The sequence below is a fragment of the Platichthys flesus genome, chromosome 14 (assembly GCF_949316205.1).
Source record: "Platichthys flesus chromosome 14, fPlaFle2.1, whole genome shotgun sequence".
NCBI classification, from domain to species: domain Eukaryota; kingdom Metazoa; phylum Chordata; class Actinopteri; order Pleuronectiformes; family Pleuronectidae; genus Platichthys; species Platichthys flesus.
In genome coordinates this window covers 13,561,398-13,583,620 of record NC_084958.1, presented here as the reverse complement: position 1 = coordinate 13,583,620, position 22,223 = coordinate 13,561,398, and the positions used below count along the sequence as shown (strand labels likewise).

Below are 22,223 nucleotides of genomic sequence, written 5' to 3'. Positions count from 1 at the left end.
GTGAGGAAAATTAATAATTTCTTCAGGATAGAGGTCTTTTCTCCATAGTGGGTTTCAATTTCATATTTATTTATTTCTCTCAACAAAACCCATGTGACAATCAGAATACAGTACTTATTTCCTCAAACATTTTTTTTTCTTCATTTTTTTATATTACGCGAAACAAGAGAACACTCAGTGCAATAGGACAGAGGACTCTGACAGTGCGGTGCTCTCTCTACCTTTTCACAGTGCACATTTATAAACACAAAAAGATTGTACATCATCATTATTACATTTCCAACCTCCACCCACCAACACCATGGATAGGGCAAAGTGAATGTCTTAAAACAATCATTTGTAAAGATTCAACTTGCATACAGTGTAGCTTGGCACACAAACACAGACATGCACAGCTCTCTCCCACACACACATACACACACACACACCACCATTCGCACAACACAGAGGGACCTCTGTACTATGATTCTCACCAGAGAGAGGGGGTACTGCACTTGCACTCTGAGTGCTCGCCCATTTGTCAAACCCAAACTATTTTGGCAATGTTGACATTGCATTTTAATGTGCAAAGAGAACCAATTTCGATGATGTAAGCAGGAGGCTGAGGTAGAGGGAGAGAGCTGGGGGAGAAGGACGTGTATGTTACCAGCCTGATTGAATGTGATGGAAGATGATGGGTAGTGCAGTTTTCTTTTCTTCTTAACAAAGCCTCAAATGTGTGTAGGCCCTTGTGCAACCCCTGTCCTTTTGACTGGGTAGAGCTGTTGCCATGTGATAGGTCCTGGAATAATTTGATTTTTTAAAATGGTTTCCAGCCAATTCAATTGGGAACATTTTCAGAGACAACCGATCATGGACGGCCAGTCTCCTGAGGCGTTTACATCCTAGCCAATAAATGAAAACTTCCATGGCAGAGCTCGCTACTCCTAGCATTTTCAAAAATATATATATAGCATAATCTTGAAAGTTATTTCATAAGCAAGTGCATATGGCTATTATAATCTGCAGTAAAATTAGGAAACGTTCTAAAAGATCAGGTGTTGATTGTGCGGGCTGGTCGTTGGCATCAAGTCTTTACACTGTGCCATGGTGCTTGCAGTGTGCATGGCAAAAGGTAAGGGCGCTGGTTCTTGCCAGCTAATGCTACCAACCCGTTTTTAAAAAAAAAACACATCCTAAGTGCAACCACACCCATGTCTTGCTTTTACAGGCTTTGGCTGGTTTTGGAAATTATATAGTCTAAAATGTAATGTTATAATTTACTACCTCCCCATCCCACCCTCATAGTGTCTCTTAGAATACAGCAGAAACATTTCACACTTTCTCTGTCATCTACAACGTGCCAGCCAACAGGTTGACCTATAAAAGGAATTGACCGCTTGAAAGGCTTTGACGCAGTGACTACACAGCTTCTTACTGTAATATACAAAGTGAAGCACACAGAGTTTCCTGTCTCTTTTCTAGGACCAACTGTTGTACATTCTACAACATGCTGGACCAGGCATGGAGGGCGCCAGAATCTAAAGCACGTTGATGTTAAACTCCTTAACCTACTATACAACAGTGAAAATGAAAAGTATATATATAGACAGAATTGAATAGTCCATTCACTTCAGGGCTTTTGAGCACAAAAAGAGTTGGGCATAAGAAAATTATGCTACTACAGTACAAGTATTGATAGATTATGCTTTCAAATGTAAAATAACCACAAAAAAAACAACTTAAAAAAACAAACTTTAGATAGCATCTACATCTACTATACATATTTTAAGATGCTTTTTAATCCCCATCTCATTTAAAAAATATCTATTCATCAAATATCTATTCTACTAATTATATTACAAGAAATCCAGTCACAGGAAATAGAAAAATATCAAATATCATCAGTGATGATAAGAAAACATGACAACCTGAACAAGCAGAAATATTGCTATGGTAACCACCATTGTCCTTTGACATCAGCAAGAATCATCCCCCCGGTGCTCTTATTTGCTGTCCTGGTTCCCCCTGATGTTGCAGGGATGAATCAGCTCAACTCGGAGGAGAGAGGGATTGGGTAATTGGGGGGGTTGTGTGGCAAGGAGGTGCAAGTGTGTTGTCCCTGTCAGATTGCCGTGTCCCAGAATACGGTTGTCTGTGTGGGGTAAGGGGGGGGACGGATCTTTTTGGGCCCGCTGCTTTTCCCCCAGCTTGGGAGGACAGATGCACTCTCTTGCTTGCACTGACTCCGCTCCGGGTGCCTGTCCTCGTTCCTGTCCGGTGGAGGAGGAGGAGGCCTCTCCAGGGATCGCTGCAGGTGCGGGTGCTGTCTGGAGCGGATCTGCATGCAGAGGGTGCGCTTCCTCTCGATCTGGTCTAGCATGGTGTTGTCCCCACATATCCAGGGCATCTGGGGCAGCTGAGGGAGAAGATTCAGTGCATTCAGTGAATTGAATACAGCTTTAAAATCAACAAACATGAAAAGTTCCCTAGTAGGAACATTGAATATTTATGATAAAAGCAGTTTTAGTAATATTTCAGGAACCGCCTTTGAAAGTACATTTTCAGGAGCCGTACAATATGATTAAAGACCAACAGACAAATCTGTTTACCTGACTGTGATGCGCCTCTGCTGCTCTCCTTTGTGGAGTTCCCAATGGTGAGGGATTGCCAGGAGCAGAAGGTGAGCGGGCATATTTCGGTGGTGGTTTCGGATCTACAAAGCAAAATCATGACATAGAATTGGTTAAATGCACTTTATTCAGCTGGATGCTTTATGTTGCTCCTTATTCTACTATTTAAAGATCCGTATCAGATTTTGAATTTTAGGTCTTTACCATTTCCTGTTCCCACAGTCATTGGTGGGCTGCCGGATGATCTCCCGTGGTGAGTAGGTGTTGTGGTGGATGAATGCTGCCCTGACGTTGTGCTGCCGTTCCTCTCTTGTGCTTTTGGCTGTTCCATGCTGTAGTTTGTTTTATTTTCGCGGCGGGGCGTGCCATCCCGTCTGTATCCTTTGCTATCACACCTATACTCCATTGCAGCGGGGCTCTTGCTGTTCTTCAAATCGTAATAATGCTGCTCCCCCGAGCCATTCAGACTTCTGTCTTTGCTGTCCCGCCTCACCTCGAGGCCGGTTCTGCTCAGATCTTTACTCTCCTGCTTGGGTAGAGGAGGAGGAGGGAAATCTCCTCCATTGTGACAGCTCCGCTCTCTCCCTTCAATCTTGGAGTCAGAGCTGGAGACAACTCTGTCCTTGCTGTTGCCTCCTCTGGACGTTTCTTGTCGGGGCAGGATCTCCGGAGGCTGGTCTATTCTACCTTCATGCCTATGCTCAAGCTCACCCCTGAGTCTCTCTTTGCTATCCTGTCGGGGTAATAAATTAGGTCGATGATCTTTGCTATCATACCGATATTCTGCTCCAGTACTAGTTCCGTTTTTGCTCTCCAGTCGGGGTAAAAGCTCAGGTGGCCTGTCTCTGCTTTCATGCTTTAAGTCCACACCGTTCCTGGCCTTCTCCTTACTATCCTGTCCTGATATGAGCTCAGGTGACTGATCCAGCAGTCTCTCTCTGCTTTCGTGTCTGGAGTCTACACCATTTCTCGCCCTTTCCTTGGTGTCTTGTCTTGGTAAGAGCTCAGGCGGCTGATCCAGCAGTCTCTCTCGGTCTTTGCTGTCCTGCCTCAGCAGAGGCTCCACTCCATGTCCCCCGCTCCGGTCCTTGCTGTCTCTCCTTGGCATCAAGTCACCATTGCTGATCCCTCTGTCCTTGGAGTCTCTTCTTATGGAAGAGATTGGTTCTAAGGAGCTGCAGCCCTTGTCTTTGGAGTTCCGTCTCATAGGGATTGGCTCTACACTGCTGCAGCCCTGGTCCCTGTTGTCCCTACTGTCCCTGCTATCCCTGCGAACAGGCGGTGCCTCTACACTACTACAAGTTCGGTCTTTACTGTTTTTGTGGGCCAGTTGTTCTACATTGCTGCTTCCTCTGTCTCTGTCTTTGTCTCTGTCTCTGTCTCTGTCTCTGTGTCGGTCTCTGTCTTTGTCTTTGTCTTTGTCTTTGTCTCTGTGTCTGTCTTTGTCCTTGTCCTTGTCTCTGTGTCTTTCTTTGTCTTTGTCTTTGTCTTTATCTTTATCTTTGTCTCGCCGATGTGAAGACTCTTTGCTGTGCCGCTCCTTGGATTCTCGCTTGGACTCCTTACTGTGACGTTCCTTGCTTTCCCGCTTGGACTCACTGTGAGACTTGCTTTTGGACTCAGCTTTAAAGGAACAGGACAAAAAAATGACATTTTAATAATTTGGACATCTAAACATACTGTCTTAGTTAAAAAACATATAGTCGCATAATGTCAGTTTTTCACAATACGTTAGCAATTTGATAACACAAATTATAAATGCCATATTCCTGAAGAGAAACACCTGTATTTGAGAAAAAAATTATGTTTTTCCTGCTACAAGATTCTGCACTACCATCAAATATACACTAGGTGTCACTCTGTGCTCACTGAGGCAACTGCAGTAAACCGCTGGTGTCAGATGAGTCAAAACGTGGGCTCACACAAATTGATTATGATAATTTAATTTCATACTAATGATAGTTGAAACAAACCATCAGTGACACTCTCAAATCATTTGATGTTTGTGTATTTTGAATGCAATAAAAAGGTTTATTCTGTCACATTGTTTCACTCTACTTCCCTTTCACCTTAAAAGCTACGAACTATAAACATGAAGTGATCTGGATTACCAAGAAACATTTCAAACCATTAACCACTGTCATGTTTAGATTTTCTTCTTCTTTTATTAATGCGCAATTTCAATGTGTGCTTTTCTCTACAATGCACAACATTCCTTCATGCGAGCGTTGCAAACACTAACAGGGAATCATAAGTGTGTCACTGATTCAAGCATAAAGATATTAAAGATCAATGGTGCACCATAGGAAGAAAATGATGTGCCTGATTGATTCCCATATACACTTTGCCTCTATATGGTTTATATATGGGCATCCACATACAGTACCCTACGCAAGCGTCCCCTGTCATGCCCACATGTGTCATCCACGGCTCTACGGTGTGTGCGGATGCATGAGTGTGTGTGTGTGTGTGTGTGTGTGTGTCTGTGTAGTAGTATAGCGATTAACCGGCTGGTAAGTGGGTCAGGCTAGCTGTTGCTGCCTCTATCGCCTTAGAAAGGGAGAGTGAGAGAGGGGAAAAAATGAGCCTCTATTCATTGTGTTAAGTGTTCGTGCTCATTACAGCGTGTGTGCTCGTAGCATGCTGCAACCTGTCAGTGCTTTAGCCCCAATGACACAGGTGTCAGGATGAAAAGAGAATCATTAATTTAAAAAGACCCATCACCACAACCCACAGTGGATGTTTAGAGAACATATGCGCACAGTTTGCAAACCATATGAGACAAGCAGTCAAAGGGCTCATTAGTGAGACATCACTGGGAATTCCTGGCACCTGAACGCAACACTTGACTATCTAATAATCACTTAATGTCAGGTAGTAATTGTAATTCCCACAAGATTAAAAAGTGCACTGACTGATACACTACACTGAAAGACTTATTGATCAGTAAAAGTCGAATTAGCAAGGAACCATTCATTTTCACAGCTTCCACATCTGCCAGCAGCCCTGGCTTCATGATTGGCTGATTCATTAGTCGAGTGTGTGCTGATTGAACGGGAAAATAGAATCTGAAATCCTGTGATCAAGGGTAGATTTGAGTTCATAGGAGAAGCTATCCCCACCAAGAGCTCACTGCTCCGTCGTAGAACGACGTGCTCTGAGCTGTGATTGGCTGCAGTACCCAAGGGGAGGGAATCTGCAAATAAGAAACAGGGATTTCTCCTCCTTCCGCTGTTGCTATGTTGTAGTTGCTAAGAGCACGGAGTGGAGATGGATGGGTGGACTCTTCTTTTTTAATGTCTGCACAAAATGTACTTGAAAAGTTTTGAGCATTCAAATTTAGTTTGATATCTTAAAAAAAAGATTTCTGATGTGCAGCTCACCTCTGAAGAAACACATGTCAAACCTCTCTGTGCATAGTTACATACTCTATGCAAATTTACTAGTGACCCAAATAATAATGCATGACATGCTACTACATAAATCCTTCATGCATTTATGAAACACTATGTTCCTTATGTAGTTTGGTTTAATGGTTGCAGTCATTATTTTTTTATTATTGATTTCCAACATTATATTACATTATATTTCAAAATATTAAAGATTAATAGAATTCATTTGACAATTTGTGCATCTTATTTCATAGCGATCAGTGCTCATAATGATATAAATTGCACAAATTGCACTTTAAACATGGTATGTTCAGTTATTTGAGTGAGTTATTCGTGAGCAGATAACATTTCCCATTAGAGTTGAATTGATTATGGCACAGCCAACTGTATTTATAAATGATGTTTACATATTTAAAATTAATGCTGCCTGATGGCTAAATGCCTTGAGTAGGTTTGAGGGACCTGCTGTCTGCTTTAGACTCTAATCCTCTCAGATTAAATCATACGATCTGTATCAGACCTTGCTTGTGGGGCCGAGATTAAATGGACGGAAGGTTGTTGAACGCATCATAAACATGGTAGTATGTGCAACTTGTTACCCCAAAGCAGGGATAAATTGAAAAGTATCACTGATTAGGGAACTGAAGACTACTTATTTAATCGTTGCATTTAGACTCTGACTCTTTCTACTGTGTTTGGACAGTTATTCCAACTCTCCAGTTTGTTTGTCTAGGTTTCTTTGCATATCCTCTTGAGTGTTGATAGGGTTTATGTCTTGTTGACCCTCTTAACTAACCAAGAAGATGTCTACAAATAAATAAAGATAAAACATGTGTGCCATCTTCAGGACTTTGAGATCACTAATCATGATGAACCTAAGTGCTGACTTACTTTCTCCAGGCTCTTTCGACTTTCTGCCGCTTGCGTTCTTCTTCAGCATGTTCCTGCCTGTCGTGAACAGGTTGGTGAGTTCTTCCAGCGGGCTGGTGGGTGTTCGTGACCGCCCTGTTGACACATTCTGCATGGAGCCATGGAGGCGACCCACACCATCCTGAGGGGGTGATCCTTTTCCGTGAGGGGTGGCAGAGGCGCTGCGAGGCAGACCTCCAGGGAATGGCATTGAGCCGTCAAAGGGAGGTGTGCGCATGAGGCTCAGGGGGGTGAGACAGCGACCCATGCTGACGGGCGATGGGCAAGCAGAGTGGCTGCGCTGATAGGAGGACGAGGAGGACGACTTGTAGAGGGTGCAGGGTAGAGGAGGTGCGGAGGAGCGCCCGGAGACGGTGAGGGTTGGGGTGGCGGTGAGCTCCCTGCGGAGGTGTGCAGAGGCTGTCTCACCCGAGGACGTCGGGGATTTGCTGTAGGGTTGGTTGTCCATCATGGGCAATTTGGTCACATCTAGAGGGGTGAGGGGTGACTCGTCGGAGTTGGGCGAACACTGCGCTGGTGCTGGGGGGAACACCAACAGCGGAGGCCGATGGGTGAGTAAATTGGGGAAAGGTGCAGGAATGTCACAGAGGGGAATGTTTCGAGGTGTGGAGCAGCGGCTGAGAGGTTCGGGGTCATAAGGGGCAGGGGTGGGGCATGCAGAGCGGCATCCCACAGGGTCAGTGCGGTACTCCATATCATCCAGAGCAGGGTACTTCATCTCCTCGTACACAGACTCTCCCGGTTCCTCGTCCTCGCTCTTAAGGGGTTCCCGTGCTCCGACGTCAATCCCGCCCATCTCTATATACACAGGTTCATCTTCACAGTCATCTGTAGGGCTCTCGTCGCTCTGCGGTGGCGAGGGGTTGCGTTCGCAGGGGGAGGTGCGGTGGTGGTGGGGTCTGTGAGTCTTGATGTAGGACTCATCAAAGGAAACGCTCAGCTGTGTGTTGGGGTTCCTCTTGGGTTTGGGTGGCGGCACCCTCCTACAGTCCTCGCTGCATTCTTGAGCTGGTGACCAACAGGGAAAAAGAAAGTCTTAAAATCACCTTCACAAGCACCATACACAACATGATCTGTTTCCTAAATCATATGTTCAATACCCTGAATGCCATTTTTGTTTGCTGGCGTACAACATTTCTGCTGTCACAAAGCATTACTGGGTTTAACAAAAGTGTGTCATTTCTAATCAATCATTAAGTGATTCAGTGGCTTTAACCTAAAGCCCATCCCTGTTCTGTGGGTCAGATGTAGGTCAACGTGTGTAGCTGAGAGCAATTTCTTGAGTCAGATATGTGGGAATAGTTGAGGCATATGCATGTTTCTAGGTCACATATACGGCAGTGGAGCAGTATGTGAGTATAGTATCTGGGTCACACACACTGTGGAGCTTCGTTCTGATAGTGGTGACGTGGCATTGCAGTGTGAATCTCTTTAGATGTGGTGCAGTGAGGCTATAGAACAATGTTCGCATCGTGGATACTACGATACAGTATTGCTAGTTTACTCACGGCCTATACTACCGAGTTTGTTCAGCGTATTTCTAGGTCAGGCACTGAGATGTTTGGAGTGTCCCTTTCTCTGATAGGTGGGGGGGGGGGGGATAAGTGTAGTTAAGAGTCGGACCATGTTGGAAATCTTCAAACTGCAGATTTGACACCTTTAATAATTCAGAAGCCAGATGGCCCAGGCACACGCATACTTCCCGTAACTTTATGACTCACCACCATCGCTTCGTGCATGAATGCATGTGCACACACACACACACAGCACATGCCTACACAATCGCAGAGGGAAATTAGGACGAGCATATACCACGCAGTGTCACAATTTAAGAAGACTTCCAGAAAATGGTCTCAGAAACTGAGTAGGTGTACGCCTTCCTCGTTTTTTGGGTTGCATCTGAATGTGCTGCTTTGAAGATTATGTTGCTTAAATTAGATACACGGGTATAAAAAGATTGATTCAAGTATTTTATTTAAGTGGAAAAAATCAATTGAATTCAAAGTTAAGAAGATGATCCGCTGGGTTAAACAAAAACGCCAAAAGTGGATATTCAATCAGAAGATTTTGTGTTGTTTTGCTCTGGTATTTTGCATGTGGTGCATTTATACATGTTGATGGTGATGCCAGTGGTTCTAATTCGAGCTGAGGATGGAACAGGTCTTTTGTTTCCACATTTCCTTTTCATTACCACTAATTAATTGGGTATTAACAGAAGGCTTGCTTCATTCCAGATGTGCTCCTGATATGTCTTTCGTTAGACTCATATAATACTCAAACTCTTTGTGTTCAGATGTACATGCATATGTGTATGTGCATTTCATTTGTCTTTTCTACAGTTGCCCAATACATTACTACACTAACAGGTTTGCATGGTGGATCTGGAGATCTGTTTCAGCACTGACGATGAATCCATCGCACCCAACATCCCACATTCCCCTTCCCTTCTCCTGCTCTCTCTCCCTACTGCTCCCTCTTCGCCCCCTCCCCCTGTAGCGGATGTGTTTACCCGCAACCCCCTCTCCCTCCCTCTCCTCATGGGGAAAACGAATCTAGGTCAATCGCTCCTCCTGAATGAATTCTACTTTCACAGGCTCCTCCTCTTGCCGCTACAGCGCCAGCTACAGAGCATGCAACCCTCCCCTCAGCCAGGGACACCCCCACACTCTCGCAGCGATTGGCTCCGCAGCCTCAGACTTCAGCATCTCTGGAGCCCCATTGGCCCAAGCTGTTGAGTGATGCTGTGATTGGCTGGGCTGCAGGGGGTCTTGTTTCTGTGGGATGGTTGCCGTGGTGCCCAGGAAGATCTGTGTGCACATAGAGAGATCCCCACCAATCTGAGCCAGCCTGGGCGACTCCCTACACATCACGTTGGCAGCATCCAAACCGAAATGGAGTCAAAGACCCCTGCAACCTCTGAATCTCTCTGCTCTCTGAGCCACCTGCCACAGAGACCTTTATTATAATATCAGCTTAATATTGAAGTGCTGGTAACCTTACATTCAGCATACAGACGTTTGCATTGTGCATTTGCTGCAGCAACCACTGATTCTGTGGCATTTCGAGCACAATTGCCCAAGCTTGAACTTTGCATCAGAGATTCTTATACACTGAGTTGTTGTTCTGTATAAATGGTCAAATACAAACGGGAATCTGACTGAAATCGCTGCAGGGGGCATCTTCTAGAATTAGATCAATGCATCTCTAAATGTTTCCATTGGTAATCTGCCGTGTAGAAATGTAAAACTAAGTCAGATTTAATCAAGGTTACCATGTTTCTGCAATGAGAACCACTTTTACATTTTACACCACAGTCCACTCATCCATCTGCTGTGGTAAAGCTGGAGCTTCACTTGAATATACAGATCTGTTTGCTCTATAATATATCAAAGTATTTCTTTCAGCATTAAAGACAGAGACAGTGTTGGAAATCTACGAGTTAGCAGACTTGTTACGTGGATGTTTCTGAATCTTCCTCTCTGTGACTAATCTGTGCGACGAGGGGAAGAATGCGAACATCCTGTAATTTGTTTAACTGACTGTAAACTGTTTAATTACAGCTGTAGATATTTGCATCTTATATTGCACTTCGATAATGCGGTGTTTGTTTGGGTTATTGCTACAGTGTTATTTGTGGGCAGCTGGGGCTCAAAAGGAAGAGTGGGTCGTCCACTAATCGGAAAGTCTGCAGTTTGATCCCAGTCACCCCCCAGTCCTCTCAATTCCATGTCCTGAAGTGTCCTTGGGTAATATACTGAACTCCAAACTGCCCCTGATGGCTCTGTCAGCAGTGATGTATCATAGAGATAGCTAGACAGACAAAGATGTGCAGTGTGAATGGGTGAATGGCAAAAATGTACACTAAAGTGTTTTTGTTGGTCATCAAGCACCACATAAAAACAGACCCCTTTGTCAAAATGCTTGACAGATTCCATGTTGTTTACTTACCTGCAGGTTAATGTGTGCACAGTGTTTTAACCATGTTTTAACCCCATTGTAGTTATGCTTTGTTATAATTTCATATCAACATGCCACAATGCCACACACATTGGAAGTAAGAGATGAATAGATGTCACGTCATTGTAGGAGACAGTGTTGAGGAGGGCACTGCAGAGAGAAGCTATATATAGCGCAGCAGTTTGGTGTGAAGTGCCACCACCACTCACCGTCACATCTCTCCCCACGGCAGGTGGACATAGGACTGTGGTCCACCGCCTCGGACGACATGCTCAGCTTGGTGGCTGGGTCCCTCCTGGGCTTGGGTGGGGGCTGTTTCCTAGAGGTCGGGCTTCCAACTTCCTCCTCTCCTCCACCCCCAGTGTTCCCACCACCGACAGAGTGGAGGGACTGGGAGCGTACGGAGAAGCCCTGGCCACCGGCAAGGGCGTGCGGGTGGGGCATGGGCATGCATTCCTGCGGGTCCGGCATGGTAATGGAGCCCATACGCAAGTGCTTGCCCTCAGTTGCTATGTTTTCACCCGTCCTACATCAGGAAAAGAGGAGAGGGAGAGAGAGAGGGCAAAGGAAGGAGAAGGAAAAAACAAAAATATGTAAAATGTGTGAATGACAAAGGTGTTTATGATGCAAAAAGACATATTCAGCATCACGACACTCTTCTTAAGCCCTTGTGTGTTTGTTCATGTTGGTTTTGTTCCCTGCAAGGGTCTCAAATGATGAGGATCTGAGGTTAACAATAGCAGACGTGTTAGTGCCACATGAGAACAGGGTCTCTTTCGGGGCAAGGCATTGATTTGTATTTAACCCTGCACCAACCCTGCTCACACAACCACAAGCACAGTGACACCATGGAAGTTATCCAGCCTGTACACAATCAATCCCCTCAAATGGATGATTGGCCTGAATGGAGCAGTAATGATGTGTTAATGGAGGGGTGGAGCTCTGGGTGTGTTTGCGAGCGTGTGTTTTTGCAAAGTAAATGAGCTCAAGAGAGTTTGGGGAAATGGTTTATACAAAACACATGATAAATTTACAATGAAGCAATCCTTGATCTCTGCAGTTTATTTATTTATTCTCATATTAGAGGCACAATTAGGCTAATGTCAGAGATTGAGTTTAAGCAAATGGAATGATTTGCATGTGTTTTTTCACAAATCTCTTTCTTGTGTTCTGTGTGTGCATGTGTGTATGTATGCATGTGTGTGTGTGTGTGTGTGTGTGTGTGTGTGTGTGTGTTCGTGTGAGAGAGAGATTGTGTGTACGTGACACCCCACGGTGTGGGACTTTGCTGACTCTGGCTCCCTCCTGGCCAGTTGCTGAGCAGAAGGTGTTTGCTGGGATGGGCTCACTGACCAGGAGGACTTAACTTTGCCTAGCAACAGGGTACCCATAGTAACCAGACACACAAGCAGCTGCCGCCACACAACAATAACAAAGTGCACGTGCACATCTCCACTGCTTTGCGTTCTGAGCAGAGATTCCTGCAGCTAGATAAACAGGCAATGACATTTTAAACAGTTATGAAAAGAGCACTTGTATTTGTATACTATGAAATAATATACTGTATGGTATTATTAACCAATCTGCTTGGTCGATATTAATATACATTCTGTATAGAAATATGAATCTTCCATGGTTGGACTAAAATGGATTTTTGAAAAAAATAATCTTCATCTCAAGCCACAGGTTATACAACACAGTATACATCAAAACTCACCCTGTCATGCATGCATACCCACATATATGTGTTGTGTTTGTGTGCATGAGAGTGTGTGGGTCACTGGACTAGTGGTGACTGGGTTATTTATAGGATGTTTGCCCAGTGATTGGCTGCAGGACGGACTAAAGGTGTACTGGAGTTGACATGTCATTGGGCAGCTCTGGTTCTCTGTGACACCAAGAAAGTAAACAATACCCTACAATAAAAAAAAAACATTAAGTGTTGTGTGTGTCATTGCGTGCAAAGGAAAGAAGAGGAAAGCAGTCGTTTGATATTTGCCTGCGTATGTAAATATAGGTAAATTAGTGAATGTGTTTTTTTTGTGTGTGTGTGTGGGCGGCAGGTGCTTGTTCATGAATACAATTCAATTTATAAGTAAATTTGTCTGCATCTACTTTGTGTGTGTTTGGGTGTCTGTGTGAGTGACTTCTGATGAAATACAATAAAAGAAATCCAGAGTGAGACTGAGACAGCAGCAGGCAGGAAGGCCCGCCTCACTCAAACCTCACATACTGATCTGATTGGCCAATGGCTCTTCCAGCTGTCACCAGGCAGAACATATCTCCTGCAACTGAGCTCACACTTAATCTCTAACAGGTTTTTTTCCCCCTTCTTCTCTCCCCCCCACTCTTAAATACATTTGCTATAACAAGCTCTCACTCCCTCCCAGAGTCGAACAGGCCATTTGTTCTTTCCTAACCCTCCTCACACACTAATAACATATGATTTCCCCTTGTTTTTCACGCCAATGCAAGCACATGTGCAAGAGCACATGCTTATTTACGCACATGCAATCATACACACATTAATCTTAACACCGTGCCTAACTGTCAGTCAGTTACTGTTAAAAGGGGTCGTCTCATTGACCTACTTGTTGGCCTCATGAAAAATCCAGTTATTTTTTAGACTCTTCCTCCAGTGACTGTGTATTAATATTTCAGCTTTGGCAACAGCTGAGAGCCAGTGAAGGGGTGGCAGGACAGTAGATGCCACTTTCCTCAGGCGTCGCCCTGTCCCATTCACCAAGTTACTGCCTGTGTCTGAATCAGACTGCCTAAAGAGAGCCAGGGACATTTGTGCTGGAAACAGTGTTTTTGTATCTTAGCTCTCTTACTAAAGCCTGAGGAATGAAGTGGAGCTCGGCTTTGATCAGCCAAGGGACACACAGTAGAAAGAAATGGACAATCGCAGAGGCAGCAGAGCTCTGTTTAAATCTCATGAACCTTTGACAAAAAGGTGATAGGGTCGAAAGTGTTGCTGAATAAATCGGTTAAGAGGAGGAACATCTGCTCACATATAAACACCCGGTGGCCGAGACCAAGTGAACGTAATCATCTGATGCAAAGCTCAAACTCCCAACTGCTGCTCAAATGCCCTGCACCATGTCAAACAGACTGATAAATGAACACAAATGATTCATTTCAACATTTCTCTGAGCTTTTCCACTGTTTGTTGAGCCTGCTGCATAATCAGATGAGTTGTTTTTCCCGTTAGAGTGAATAACATATTCCTTTAAAAGATGATATCTTATTCTTTTAGACAACCGGCATTCAATCGATATTTTTATCATCAATATCTCAGCAAATGTAAGATCTTGTTTAAGTGTGATGACTTTCACTATGAAAAGGACAAAAATATATTTTCAGATTAACACCAAATGTTTAATTTCTTTTGGCATCTTGTCAAAGTATCAGAAAAAAATCACAGAACAGTTGTAAAAGCAGATAATGGTGAACAATACTCTTGAAGCAAAACTCAAATCAGCGCTGTACAACTTAAAAGTGAATTACAGATAATGTTTTATTCTACACAGTTTTTCCTGCCTTCCGTTATTTTGGTGGGAACAAAACACAGACTTCCATGATGTCACACCAAAACATCCTTCGTAACCCTTTTACAATGTACCATGATAGTCTCCAACGACTGGGTGACTCAGTGCTCTCAAACTTTAGCACACAACACAAGCGTACTGCGTCCACGTGCTGGTCACGTTTTCAGAGTGTGCCTCCTATTCGCTCAAGTTCCGGGATGCCACACAGTGGTGCTGCTGTTCACAGTGGCACTGCTGTAGCCGCTTTCTCATAACAAACTCAACAAGGTGCAGCAGCGCATGTGACAAAAACTCTGTTGAGGACGATTGTAAACATTCTTTTCTCTTAAACACTTCTTCAAGATGATATGGGACAATGAACTGAACATTGAACCCCAACAAGCAGGACACTTGGATGTACATGGATCACCACAGCCTAGGCAGATGTCTCATTTCGGTCCTAACACACTTTCTGTCACTGCCGGCCCGCCTCCTTTTGCATTCTAAAAACTCTCCTTCTTCAAAAATGGAACAGCAACAACCTCTATGCAAGGACAAGTCCTAAATACCTCCAGAGTGAAAAATTAATTATCCTCTTAAGATCGTGGAGTGCACCAGTCCACATTGACAAAAACCAAAATATGGCAACCTGCCATTGCCACAGAGACCCTCTGGCCGCTTGTCCCAATTCCTTACGACCTATTTGTGAAGTGAACCCGCTGACATCCTTGCATCTACAGAGCTTGATCCCATTTGTGTGATGAAGTGAGTCTTTTGAATTTAATTCATAAATCGCTGGGAAGTCGAACATTACCTTACCTCCTGTGACCAGATTAATGTGTTTTGTGATATAACTTCATACATTTATTTGTCAAGAAGTTTGTCATTTGTGCTTTTGGGAGAAACTTTTACTTGTTGTCTTTTTACCTCCTTATGGCTTCCTCCTGTTTTCTCTTCTTGTCGTTTTTTTCCTGCAGGAAGGCCTTATTTCTCTCATTCCTGGTGTGGTCCAAGTTCTGAGCTACCAGGCCATTGTAGGCTCTCAGCCCACTCTCTTCAACATACTGGAAAAACCGGAGAGTTTCCTCCTCTTTGGAGCTCATCATTCTTCAAGTGTCTCCGCAGCATTCTGATGAGAGAATACAGGAAATGTTAGTTCTAAAAGAGAGAAATATATACTATGAATGATGTGGATCAGCACAGCACCACGTTTGAGTATGTTCTGAATGCAATAAGCGTACGGTTGTGTTAATTACTATTCTTTCATCCTTCGATTTTCAAGGTCAGCCTTGGTGCGAGGGTAACTGATGGAGCAAGATTTCATCAGCACTACAACAGTGTCACACATTGAGTTTGTGCGATGTTCCTGTTGTTTTTACTGGTTTTCTGACTGTCGCAGTGGAGTTCATGGCCTGAGGAAGGTCCGTGTCGGTGGTGAGACTTGCATCATTCCTGTGTCTGCCAGAGTAAGCACTTTCCCCCAAGGGTTGCAACATCTTTTTCCATCACTCATTGTGCACAATACACATACACACATGCTCACATGCACACACAAATTTGAATAATGTCGAAGGACTCACTATCTGGCTACAGTCACTCATTCGATTCCAGTCTTTTCATTTTGGCTGAGGATAAGTAGCAGCTGCTCATTTTTCTCAGTTGTGTTTGCACATTTGCTGGCGGAAATTACTGGCTTTAAGAGTGTCTGAGTAAAACTGGAGAGAGGCTTTCATCCTCCACAGTTGTAATGTGTCGGGCACAGATGTGAAAATACAGCCCTCCTGGGACAAACCGCAGAGATGAAATGAGCAATCTTCCTCGACTGTGATGCGTGGTTTTAAAGATACCATCATCATCTTGTGTTTCAGATCTAAAAATAATCTCCTGAGTTTCCGTGAGTTCGAGTGTTCGTCGCAGCCTTTGATCTTTGTAAAAAAAGACTTATGCAGACATCACTGTCATATACGAGAAAAACAGCCCGGATGTTGCTGCGAGGAAGAGCCTCTTTGTTGAAACATTCACATCGGCAAAATCGTCATGTGATTCAATCAGTTAAAAGAATCAACGTTTGCAGCCACTTAAGATCAAACCATAGTGTGTAGCAGTTTAATTTGTGCATGCATGTATGGCATGCTCGTGCCCTACCACCCGTGCAAATGCAATAAACAGAGTATGTACAATGTGCACGATCCAAATGTGAAAGTGGATACGCCAGTAGTGGAAGAGAAGAAAACAGTGAATGCTTTTATGTAGGTCAGTGTTTTCAGATCAGCCTAAGACTCATGGCTGTTTACGTGTGAGAGAAGCACTGAGTGTGAGTAGGGAGGGGGAGGGGGCTTGTGATAGCTGTATGTATGTTTTTGTGTGTGTATGTGTGTGTGGGCAGGCAAGGGCAGCGAGGGGAGGGCTTGGAGGGCAGCCAGATGGAGATTGCAGGGCATGAGAGAGCGGCCATTGTCTGGTCATCCTCGGCATCCCTCCACCTCATGTCTGGCTATCAATAGGTCCAGCATGGGACTGAGGTCAGCGGGTTTATCTGCCAGTTCCACTCACCACGACGCATCCTCAGCATGCCTCAGCATGGGTTTTTACAAGCATGAGGAGAAGAGTGATAAGAGCCGACAGACAGAACCACCGTCTCAGGGAAGAGCTAAAATCACGGCACAGAATCCTGGTGTCAAGGAGTGTTGAGATTTCCCCCCTGATTGTCAGGTCTTATCGCCAATGCACAGCCACAGTCAGAGATCTGAAGCTGTACAAAGAAAATAAACCGTGGTTTCTGAGGAGAGACAAGATGCACCGGCTGGATGTGTAGAGGGTGCAGCAAAGGGAAGGCACAGTTCAAACACTGTTTGAGCGGAATTAAGCTTGCCTGCCTAATCCCTGTAAGCCTGCAGCAGCACTCTGCACTGGAATCAGCTTGTTTATGACACTGTTTTTACCAACCAAGCCTTTCACATTGGATTGTCCTCCTGTGGGTCATTGTTGTAAATGTTTTATTTTATACTCATCTCGATAAAAACCTGTCCCCTCAGCAACTTAGATTTCCATCAAAGCTGTCTTCTTATTGCTCTTTCCCCTCACTTGATGCGTTTCCATATTTTTCTGTCTTACCTCTCCCCCCTCCCCCCCTGCCCCAGTTGACATTGGCTGCAACAGTTAGAAAACAGAGGTGCACTTTGCTTTAAAAGTAAATGGCAGTGGCACAGTGATTATGTTTCCAGGCAGCCATGTCAGAGGAGGAGGGGCAGCGTGAACATTATAGAGACACAATGTCAAAAAGATTGCAAGGCCAATTGTCTGGTGTCAAAAATGTGTGGGACACATCAGTGCAGTGTGATGACCATGTAAAGGTTCATCTGTAATTTCAGACACACACAAAAACAATTGGCTGCATTGCTTTGTTATTTCTATGTTGTCTTGAGTTGAGAAAAAAAAACTTTTGCATACATTTGCATTTGCATACATTTGCATGGGCATGATTCTTTGTGGGTTTGTGGGTTTGTGGGTCATTGTTGTATAGCGACAAGCTCGATGATGCATACTCACAATGGGGCTGTGTCCCTTCAGATTTGTGGACCAATGTGTCTTCTGTCTTCCCCTGATGAGTCCAGTGCACGCTAGTGAACTCTGACCTATGCTGGAGCACCAGTGCACTATTCCACTTAAATCCACAAAGACTTCCATCCATTGTATGGTCCAACTGAGTGGCTTGCTAGAAGGAGTCCCTGTGACCCAGGATGATTCTGGTGCTAGAGGGGAGCTGAGCCATTGGGTGCCCAGCACGGTGCCCCCTCCCCTGGGAAGAAAAGGGAGATGCACCCCCTCCAGTCCAGATGCTGTCAAACTCCAGGCCAGGTGTCAGCTTCACTGCTCCACACATCTGCACATTCTGGAGACGGAAGGAAGACGCAGTGTTGCAACAGACCGCACCCGCAACTGCAAGCACGACACAAACACACACTGACACATTCACACTTCAAAACTCCCCCTGCAGTTGCAGCCCAGGCACTCACTGTCTCTGTTACACTCCCGTCACAGACTGTCTTCAATATGTCCAAATGCACAAAATGTCCCACAGGTGAAAGAGATCCTCATTTGCAGCGCCCTGAAGGTTGAGACCAAGGTAGAGCGGAGTGGTGTGTTTCCAGGTATGTCGTTCCCTGCTGCCTCCCTCTGTCCTGCTCAGCCACACAGGTTGGTATAGTCAGGCTTAAGCAGATGACACCGGGCTTCCCAACTATAGATCACAACAAGAAGAACACGCCCACTGCCGACTGTAGCCACCTTCCACTACAGCTATTCTCTCGTGCCGTGCGCCTCTCAACTCATCATCCCAAACACTCAGAGCCGAGTCTCTTGCTCCAGGTAGTCATTTCATGTTTCTGTCTTGTGTGTCTCTCCTGTGCCTTCTCTTCGCAGGCTGCACTGTTACTGGCGCCTGAGCGTGTTTTTCTGCTTTCAGCACCACGGAGAGCTCACTCTGTCAGAGGGTAGGGGGGTAGGGGGAGGGGGGAGGGGGAGGGGGGAGGGGGAGTGGGTGGGCACACTCAGAGGGGGGACAAGTGGAGAGATGGGGGGGGGGGGGGGGTGGGAGGAGTCACCGGGTTGCCAGGGTGTGACCTCATTAGACACAACCTCCTCTTCCCCCAGCAACGACTGTGCTCTCCCTCAATGACGGCCAACCCCCCCCCACCCCCCTCTATCCTCACAGCACGTAAACAAGACCACGACACAACAACACTTGCCAGTGGATGCACCGTGTGTCTCTCTGGTGCATTCATTACATGTACAGTTGCCAAAACAAAAGCAGAGCAATAACAAAGGGGGAGCTTGACGAGCATGAGAGCAAAACACACAGAAAAAGGGGGAAAAACTGCATTCTGCAATATCCAAGGCACGTTGAAGTGCAGATGCAAGATTAAAATATGTTTGCATACAGACAAACAAAGCTTGCAATCCAGAACAGAGATTTTGCTCCCAGTGGTCATAAAGATGAACAGAATGAAAGCAGGGACAGAGTTGAGCGTGAGTTGTGTGTTTGTCGGGGGGGGCTACTGCGGCTGCTGTTTACGTCTTCCTGACTGTCTGGGGGAGGAGTATTGGTTTCAGTAGTGCTGCCGGTTGTTTATGCGGTGGGACTAGCGGGTACATGGTGCAGAAGCAGGGGTTGAGGTAGGGTGAGCGGTGCGGGTAGGGTGGCAGGGCTGGGGTTTGCGAGGGATGGATTAACACCGGCGACACAAAAGGATTAGGGAGCAGAGATCTGTTGTTTTCATCAACCCTTCCCTCCATTTCTCTTAACCCCCCCCCCCCCCCCTTTTACGGCTCTGTCTCGCACTTTGCTCTGGGAAATATGACGCTGGGGGTGGGAGGTCGCACTCTGGGGCTCCACGATCAGTTTTCACAAACATGTGGTGGTTAGTTCAGAGGAGAGATCGGGATAATGGGGTTGTTAAAAATAAAGCAAGGGGAGGGCGAAGCCAAAAAGAGCAGCAGCCCACTGGTGAGTTCAGCAGGCGAGGGATGAACAACTGTGACTGCGTTTGATTATCAAAAGAGGAAAGAAAAAGGTAAAACTCCTCTCCCAACAACATGCCACATGCCACAAATAGACCACTGCTACGATCTCACTGTGGTGAAATGCTCTGTCAAAAGCTGGTCACCCCCATTTGTCTGCCCATTGTGAGGGATGTGGTCGAGTGGTCATGCACAAAGCAAGTCACTCCATCCAGACCCAATGCAGCGCATGCACACACAACAAACATGCCCGTGCACACAAAGACGCCGCTCTGACCTCAGCGCACGGCCCATGTGTGGGACCTCAAAGGAAGTTTTTAAGTCCCATCAGGCTTCAATGAACCCAGACACTGAGGGAATCTCAGGGGTTAATTGGGTTAAACACATGTTTTCCACCTTTGTGTGCAGCGGCACTTTGTTTTGTGAACAGCGGAGGACACTCCCTCAGGGATGGAAGGTGAAGATACAATGCCTGCAACCCTCTGGAGCTCACGCACACTTGTGCACACACAAAGATCTGCATCCACAGAGAGAGGCATTTAAATTTGTATGAATACATTAGTCGAGACACAGTTTACTGTATCCAAATTACATTTGGGGCTGTTTTCTGATTTTCTTTTTTGCATATATTTATCAAAGCTGCTTAAAAAAGTCTGATTATATACAATACATTAAACCAGTATGATGTCTCATCAATGATATCATATTTCAACGTCAGGGTGATAGCAAAACATCGGATTTATTCTACGTCTCCCTTATCTCCCTAAATCATTTACTAACAAGCCAATGACATGAAACAAGCCAATAAGTCCTCTCGGTTACAGTTCATGTATGTAGAGGGACATTATGACTGTTTACAAATACAAACCAATGTGCCCTGGAGCAGATGCCTGGAAGTCAGTTCAATCATGCATGTAATGATGTTGTATTGATCCACTGCTGTAACAGGCTAATGAAGAGTCTATAAAAGCCATTATACCAATCAATTACATGCCAGTGAGCAAACAGAGTCATTATATTATAGAGCAAGGTACAGTGGCCCCAAGAGCATGACATGCTCAACTTAGGAAAAAACGCCTGCAAATAGAGAAAAAAGATCAAGTTTACGGCTTATATGTCAAATACTCAAAATACAATGAAAATGATTCCAGGGGAGACCAAAAAGTAATAAACACGTCTAGTACACATGTGCCGTGGTCTGTGACTATATACATTTATTTTTCAGATCAACAGCTACACAGTAAAGAAAATACTGTCCATCTGATTATCACTTCTGTTCTGTTGTATTTGGTTGTGTCATTGGTTGTGTTGTGTTGGGGCGGTGTGGCCTAGGGGGTCGAGTGGTTATTTTCCCACAAGAAGGTTGGCGGTTCAATCCCAACTATTCCCCATCTGCATGCCGAAGTGTCCTTGGCAAGATACTGAACCCTTAAAATGGCCACTCATGAATGTTGAGTTTACTAATTGTAAGCTGCTTTGGACATGCAATGTAATAATGTAATGTAATATTTGTCACACATGTGGTTTGTCTATTTGGTCATTTTCTTAAGTTTGTAGTGTCTTCAGCTCTTAGGGCCACTGTAGCAAGAACCTTACTTCACAATATTTGTCATGGTGTGATTTCCTGATATCAGAGATTGGCGCCTGCACATGGGGCCACTGTAAATGGCACCTGCTTCGAATTGGGGAATGGAGGATAGCATGCAGACTCTTGTGAGCCTCAGTGGGGTGGGGTTCTCTGTTCTCCCCGTGAGTGCCATGCAGGTCATGATGAAGAAGGCACTGGCAGGACAGATACTGAGACAGTGGCACTAAAGATGTCAGACTCTCATTAAAGATGCAGCACAGCTTCCTCACATCATCAGAGAGAAATGGAGCGTAAGGTTCTAGCTCTGACCAACAATGTGCAGGCATCTGACCACTCCAGGTTTCATGTATGCACGCATGTGCTTTAAATTTATGCAACCGTTTCCTTCATCGTGCACAATTTAGGGTTGCATTTTTTTGGCACCGAAATCGTATCCACTTGTTCCCTAGTATTTAGCAGCACAGCATGAGGAACTGTTCTATTTAATCAAGCTCCTCGAGACTCATGCACAAATTATTCCCCCTGAGATATCAAGCTGAGGCCCGTCTCTAATGACCACCCTTCACACTTCCTGCTGTTTCCACCAAGACAGAGAGGTGAAAATAAGAGACTGAAGATCATAATCTCTCAAATGGGCAGTTGAGGGCTCCAGTCTTGGGGATTTAACCCCATGTAAGCCCTTTAAATCCACAGT

The 22,223-nt window shown here is 45.0% G+C and overlaps 1 protein-coding gene across 1 annotated transcript; it reads right to left on the bottom strand.

The window, feature by feature from the left end:
• Positions 1-58: 58 nt before the first annotated feature.
• Positions 59-15,544, bottom strand: nyap2b (neuronal tyrosine-phosphorylated phosphoinositide-3-kinase adaptor 2b). The gene is made up of 6 exons (XM_062403578.1): positions 15,349-15,544; positions 11,101-11,417; positions 6,896-7,942; positions 2,817-4,235; positions 2,592-2,695; positions 59-2,398 (listed from the first exon to the last, which is right to left on the bottom strand). Exons 1-6 carry the CDS (start codon positions 15,525-15,527, stop codon positions 2,105-2,107), a joined length of 3,360 nt encoding a protein of 1,119 aa, XP_062259562.1. The 5' UTR covers positions 15,528-15,544; the 3' UTR covers positions 59-2,104.
• Positions 15,545-22,223: the final 6,679 nt, after the last annotated feature.

Coding starts and splice junctions, on each gene's coding strand:
- nyap2b (XM_062403578.1), bottom strand. CDS start 15,527: ATGATGAGCTCCAAAGAGGAGGAAACTCTCCGGTTTTTCCAGTATGTT. Junction 4,236..6,895: donor GTCGAAAGAGCCTGGAGAAA/GTAAGTCAGCAC, acceptor GTTCCTTTAAAG/CTGAGTCCAAAAGCAAGTCT. Junction 2,696..2,816: donor GACTGTGGGAACAGGAAATG/GTAAAGACCTAA, acceptor TTTGCTTTGTAG/ATCCGAAACCACCACCGAAA.